This window comes from Penaeus vannamei, chromosome 6 (assembly GCF_042767895.1).
Source record: "Penaeus vannamei isolate JL-2024 chromosome 6, ASM4276789v1, whole genome shotgun sequence".
Taxonomy (NCBI): Eukaryota; Metazoa; Arthropoda; class Malacostraca; order Decapoda; family Penaeidae; genus Penaeus; species Penaeus vannamei.
The window spans coordinates 1,764,680-1,772,179 of NC_091554.1; the positions used below are offsets into that span (position 1 = coordinate 1,764,680).

Genomic DNA, 7,500 nt, shown 5'->3' on the forward strand with positions numbered 1-7,500 from the left:
GCCAAGAAGTACGCTGACGTCGCCGACCAGTCTGCTGACGACCTGGTAGACATGATTACCAAGGACCAGGAGGAGGCCTTCGACTACTCTTACTACACTGGGGCCTCCACTGGGGACTCTCCCTACGATGCCACCCACTGGGCTGGTCCTGAGGGTTACATCTGTCCCTCCGAAGTGGTGTATGCCATGCCCAAGCGTGCCCAGAATGTGGAAGGCAAGTGGCGCGTCATTGTCAACGACGTTCACTATTACAGCCAGACTGCCCGCCTCGAGACTTGTCTGTTCCCAGAGGCTGCTTGCCGCGCCCTTGCTCCTTGCTACCAGAGCCACTGCACCCAGAAGTCAGTGTACCACCGACTCCTCTCCTACGACCCATGTGACCCCTACAGGGGCCTCTTCATCGACATATACAAGATGCCATCTGCCTGCTCATGCCACCTTCCCGCCTAACACATCACAACGCTTCTCAACGAATCGACTCTTCATACACTAACACTCCATGGCCACCACGGAACCACCAACAACCTCTGGTGGCCCTTCAAGTGGAGGAGAACACACACGTGACTGGAGAACTGCTTTCTTCACGTAGCGCCAGTAGTTATGCCAGGAACCGAAGGGACACTCCTGCCGCTGCTCTCTCTCTCCTCTTCAACCATGTAAAGTCCATTGTTACATTTTTATAAACAAATCATTGAACATTTCTATGATTTTTTCCCCCTCCTACACATGTTAACAGTCATTGGAAAAGAAAGAAGTAATGATAATTATAGCAATAATTCCAATGAAGATGATAATAGTAATGATAATATAAAAGGAAAATAATAGTATTGATAGTGATAATTCTTATCGTAAGAATAAGAACTAGAAGACAAAGAACAATAACAAAATTATGATGATCATTATGATATTGATGAAATCAGTAATAAGGAATAATGGCGTGCTTTGTACATATGACCAAAAAAAAAAAAAAAAAAAAAAAAAATTGTGATGGCGACGATAGGGATCTTTCCAGAAAGTTGCGAATTTTAATAATAAGAATATCAATAAGGAAAATGATACTGATATTGAATTCGCGATTACGAAAAATACAAATATACGTTTATGTATATATACGTATGTTTCTATACATATATCAATATTTTGATAACATTGGTATGTTGACAATCGTCATTCTCTTTATGATTTTCTTACTATCTCTGTAACAACAGTACTCACAAAATTTTGTAAGTACATGAAAAAAGTAAATACTTAAGGTTGTTAAGGTACCAAAATGGGAGCCACCAACATGTACAAAATGAGTTCACACACTGCAATTGAACAGTTAAAGATATCTGTGTCCCCAAGTAGTTCGTAACAGTTTTCAAACTCCAGTGATGAGCATATCTGTTAAACCACAATTATCGGAATATAGAAATATCTAGTACTGTAAAGGAATACACACACACACACACACACACACACACACACACACACACACACACACACACACACACACACACATATATATATGTGTGTGTGTGTGTGTGTGTGTGTGTGTGTGTGCGTGTGTGTGTGGGGGGGGGGGTTGTTATATTTTCTTTTAAGTTTAGTTAATATATTGATTTGCACCCGCCTTCCTTCGAAGACATCACCCGAATACACGTATTTGTGTGTAAGTATATATATATATCCATTGCATACACATATGAATCACACACATGTGCATGTGCACGCATATATATACATATACATATGTATATGGTTATATACATAAATGTGTATATATATATATATATATATATATATATATATATATATATATATATATATACATACACACACACACACACACACACACACACACACACACACATATATATATATATATATATATATATATATATATATATATATATATATATATATATATATATATACATATACATATTCATATGTATGCATATATATAAGTATGTGCGTGTGTACGTACATGTAGACACATATATGTATGTGCATATATGTGTGTGTGTGTGTGTGCGGGTGTATACATGTGTATGTATAACCTTAAGGATTTATATATTGTATATATGTATATAAAACACACACATTTAAATCTATATGTGTGTGCATGGGTATGTGTGTGTGCGTGTTTATGTATGTATCAACTGTATACTTACATTTATACATATACATTGTTATGTGTGCGGCTGTACAAATACATATATACATACATATGGATCTAAATGTATGTATGAATTATGTGATATTGTACACATATGCATGTGTCTGTATAAAAATATGCGTGGAAACTGCATATGCATAAATACATATGCACAACATATAGATATGTATATACATATATAAGCATGTATATAAAGACACATGTGTCTATTAGGAAGTGTTCCTTGCGACAGATGTAGAAAAGATATGAATGAGAAGGAATATTTTCACATTGCAAGAGGAACAGGTTTTTCCAACGAAGATGCAACCGATAAGATATCAATTTTCCTTAAAACATTTTTTACAAATGTATATCTACTGTACACACAAAGAAACGCCTATATAGCTAATAATGTTCGCGAATAATGCTGAGAGAAAGAGGAGACACGCCTTGATCTCTCCAAGGCGGGCTGGCTGGCCCAAGGATACCTTTCACCGTAATTATTTGCTTCCAGAAATGCTCAATGTTATTCTAGTTGTTCGTATTGCACACTCCATTTCCAATTGTTTTGCTACAGTATGGATATTTCATAGTGTAAAACAACTCTAAACACCCAGGAACGTTTATATGATCTATGAATTAAAATGAAATTCCTTTCACGGTTCGATTGTGCTGCTGGGGGAGGAGGGGGAGGGGAGGAGGGATACAGCTCCCTATATAAAGGCGCCCATCTTCACGGTCGCTACAGTTCGAAGGCTCCGAGAGCTGAGAGTAGAAACATGGCTTTCCGATACTTGGTGAGTTCCTATTATGTTCTGAGACAAAATTACATGCATAGACGAGTGTTAGTGTGGGTGTGCTAATTAGTTCACACACGAAATACCTTATATACAGTGGATGCAAGCATCATCAAAGTGAACTCATTTTACCATATTCTGTATTGCAGGTTTCGCTGTCTTTGGCGGTCGCTGTTCTGGCCTCCCACCACGCAAGCCCTTCATACCACCATCAACCTACCTACCACACTCAGCCTTCCTACCATCCACAACCTTCCTACCATCCTGCTCCCGCTTATCACCCACAGCCTTCCTACGAGCATCAACACGAGCCTGCTGTGCCAGCATGTGCTGCCAACACAACCAAAGCTTGGTGCCTCGAGGACGACCACTATCCCACCTACGAGATCAAACACGCAGCAGAGTACCACTACGAGAAGCTCCTCTCCCTCTATGCTGACGTAGCCGACCTCAACACCGAGCTGTCTGTCGACCGACCAAACACCCTGGAGGAGGAAACTTACTTGTGCCCATCAGAGACCGCTTACGTCAGGCCCCTTCGTGCCCAGAACACCGAGGGAAAATGGCGTGTGGTTGTCAACAATATCGATGCCCATTATCAGACTCTCACTCAGACTACACGCATCGAAGAGTGTCTCAGTTCCGCCGATGCATGTCCTCTGGTGCCTGAGTGCTACGAGTCCAAGTGTCTGCAGAAGTCCGTCTACCACCGCTTCCTTGTCTACGACGCCTATGATCAGTACTTCCCCTTCGCCATCGAGACCTTCAAGCTTCCCGCCAGCTGTGCTTGTCTCTTGGGCGCCTACACCATCGACCATTAGTCACCAAACACCTGATCTCAACCCACAAGAAGCTTAACAAGAAGTCATCAAGTTTAACATTCGCGTCCTGGGAAAGGAAGTCCAAAGTATACCGTTCATGAAAAGTCGAGTACGTGAAGAAAGCAGTTCTTTAGTCATCTTGCTGTGGTAATTTCGACAGAAATGATAACTGATTTGAAATGACATCTTAATTCCCCTTTTCTGAGACAAAAATAAATATTTTTTTGTACAAATCTTTGAATTCATTAAGCAAATAACATTTAAGAGATATTATATTTGACATGGTTTCGATTTTTCAATAGTCTGTTACAGATTCATTTTGGGTTTTCTTGCATTTGTATCCAAATATCCTTTTAATCTAACGACCTACAAACAACTAAATTATGCCGATGAGACGGAAGAAGCAGAGAAAAAACTCTCATTAGTCATATGAGAGTGATGGAAGATATTCTTATATATACATATATGTGTATGTTTATATACATGTATATAAATGTATATACGTTATATATAGTTAGATAGGTATGGGCACATGAAGCTTTCTCTGTATGTATATATGCGTATAAACATATATCTATTCATATATTTTGTGCATATATATATATATATATATATATATATATATATATATATATATATATATATATATATATATATATATACATTGTATATTCACGTACGTTGTTTATATATATATATATATATATATATATATATATATATATATATATATATATATATGTGTGTGTGTGTGTGTGTGTGTGTGTGTGTGTGTGTGTGTGTGTGTGTGTACATATATATATATATATATATATATATATATATATATATGTATGTATGTATGTATATCAAATATATATATGCACATGCGTTCGAGTATTCATATCTATGAATCCATCAATTTATATATACATATATATATAATTTATATAAATTTATACACATATGCGTATATGTGTGTATATATATGTATACATATATGTTTATATATATGTATATATATATATATATATATATATATATATATATATATATATATATATATATATATTCATGTATATATCATATATGCATCTACTTATATACACATACACATGTATGTATATATACATATTTACATATGCATATATATATATATATCGCATATATGTGTATATATACATATCCACGCATTTGACAAATGCAGTCCTTTTATCTCTTCCTTTTATCACTCAGTTGCCAAGTCGCCTGTAATTTTTTCCACGCCCTCATCGCCTTACAGAATAGTGTGAACACTCGCTAATTCTGACGCTTTGGGGCTTTGTTCCTTACCTTGGTTGTTAAGGGTAATTAACACTCCAACTGCCACTTTCGTACCATACTTTCCGCCGCTTGCCCTGTGGCGGTTGCCTTTCCCTTGAACTTGACCTTGAACTTGGCGATGAGGCGGATGGCTGTTTCCTTAGTGACTCGGGTTCCTTTACTCATTTTTCTAATAAGCAGACCCACTTCAAGACACTCAGTAACTCCTAAATTTCTTTGTCACTCAAGGGACTATGATAAGGTGTGTGTGTGTGGGGGGGGGGGGATGAGGTAAGCACACGCGAGCATGAGTCTCCCAGGCAGCCAGACCTAAAACTGATCGCCGTGTCATTCATGCGCGTAGCCTGCCAAGGTTTCCAGTTCATTTCTCTCACGAAAATCATCGGAACGCTTAGAATGAGACCTGCACGCACGTAATTACCTCAAATATATTTTACATATCCTCTACATTCGTATATGTATGTAGTGTGTGATATGATATATAAATATGAATATATAGAGACAAAGATACATATGAATATATATATATATATATACTGACATATATGTGCATACATGAATCCACAGATACATAGATCTATGAATATCAATATCCTTGGGTAAATGTATATAAAGAGGTGGATAAATTATCGATAGATAAAGATATAAACAAATTGCATAAATGTATATATATATATATATATATATATATATATATATATATATATATATATATATATATATATATATATGTATATACATATATTAATATATATGCTAATATATGTATACATATATGTGTGAAAATATTCTTTGCGTCTCTGTGACTGTATATATTGTGTGTATGCATACATGCATAGATACAAATACATATCAAATATATATGAATATGTATGTATGTATGAATATCCCTATATAGATACATATATATCCATACATATATACATATACATATATACACATAATTTCATTTTCCTTGTTATATATATGTTATGCATATATATATATATATATATATATATATATATATATATATATATATATATATATATATATATATATATATATATATATATATACATATATATATATGACTTTGTGTGTATGTACGTACCATGCATATTATGTGTATATAAGTATACAAATATATATCTATGTATATATATGAATTGAAAAACACTACAATGCTCAAACTAGATTTATTAAAGAAAGTGAGACAACAGTTTCGGAATATATATGTATATATGTACATATTTGTTTGTGTATACATGTATTTATAGATAAATATATATACATATCAAATATATATGAATGTATTTGTATACATAAATGTCCCTACATAAATGAACACACATACACACATTCGTCCATCCATATGTATATATATATGTATGCACATGCTATATACATATATATATATATATATATATATATATATATATATATATATATATATATATATATATATATATATATATATATATATATATATATATATTTACTAAACAAGTAATATACATACACATATATATATGCATATCATATATATGTGTGTGTGCATGTCTCTGTGTTTACGTTTGTATATCAAACATGGTATATGCATATATATATATATATATATATATATATATATATATATATATATATATATATATATATATATATATATATATATATATATATATATATATATATATATATATATATATGAGCATATATATGTATATATACATATACTTTACATACATATATACCTATGTATGCCATATATATATATGTATTCATATACGTGTGCTCGCGCATACAGTGTAAATATTCATGTATGTATCCATACAAACGTCCAGAACTACACCCATTTACACTTGTATACACACACACACACACACACACACACACACACACACACATATATATATATATATATATATATATATATATATATATATATGTGTGTGTGTGTGTGTGTGGGTGTGTGTGTTTGTGTGTGTGTGTGTGTGTGTGTTATTTTGCCTTTTTGAGTGTGATTGAATGTTTGGATGTCCTGACAATGACTCCCAGGATAGAGCAGCGGGGGGGGGGGGGCACGGCTGAAATTAGTTCCTCTGACTATGTTGTTGGGTAAATAATGGCGACAGAGTCAGGAAACGATCCACTTTCACGTTTTTCTAACCTTGGAGTCGCGCATCTTCGTATCACGTGGGCGTGGCCAATGCTTACCTTGAGTATATAAACTCGGTAATAACGAATGGGCAACAGTAGAAGCGATTTTCGTATCTATCTGCTCGTTTCATCATGGCTCTCACATTGGTAGGGCGTAAACATTCTACAAGTCAAAACTGTGTTCACTGTAATATCTGAAGCTTTTGGTCCTTACAAAATGTTGATTTTGTTCTAATGTTAATCTTTGCTTTCCAGTCGATCGTTCTGGCATGCGCCGGGGTCGTTCTGGGCTCCGTCCACC

At 34.7% G+C, this 7,500-nt stretch overlaps 4 protein-coding genes across 4 annotated transcripts in view; all 4 read left to right on the forward strand.

Annotated features, from left to right (window-relative positions):
- LOC138862003 (uncharacterized) overlaps positions 1-476 on the forward strand; it is a gene marked incomplete at its 5' end in the record, with an annotated part of 758 nt that extends 282 nt beyond the window's left edge. Inside the window, one exon of the mRNA XM_070122511.1 lies at positions 1-476. This exon is cut by the window's left edge and continues 282 nt beyond it. Coding sequence (XP_069978612.1) covers positions 1-450 — 450 coding nt within the window.
- Positions 1-7,500, forward strand: part of LOC113801089 (uncharacterized) — a 17,277-nt gene that overhangs the window by 393 nt on the left and 9,384 nt on the right. The window lies entirely within an intron of this gene.
- On the forward strand, positions 2,891-3,991 carry LOC113801091 (neurotrophin 1-like). The gene is made up of 2 exons (XM_027351909.2): positions 2,891-2,937; positions 3,087-3,991. The coding sequence occupies exons 1-2, from the start codon at positions 2,920-2,922 to the stop codon at positions 3,756-3,758; spliced, it is 690 nt and encodes a 229-aa protein (XP_027207710.2). The 5' UTR covers positions 2,891-2,919; the 3' UTR covers positions 3,759-3,991.
- The window catches only part of LOC113801081 (uncharacterized), a 1,129-nt gene continuing 920 nt past the window's right edge, over positions 7,292-7,500 (forward strand). Inside the window, exons 1-2 of the mRNA XM_070122317.1 lie at positions 7,292-7,346; positions 7,455-7,500. The exon at positions 7,455-7,500 is cut by the window's right edge and continues 920 nt beyond it. Of these exons, the coding sequence (XP_069978418.1) occupies positions 7,332-7,346; positions 7,455-7,500 (61 nt within the window). The 5' untranslated portion in view covers positions 7,292-7,331. The remainder of the gene's footprint in view (positions 7,347-7,454) is intronic.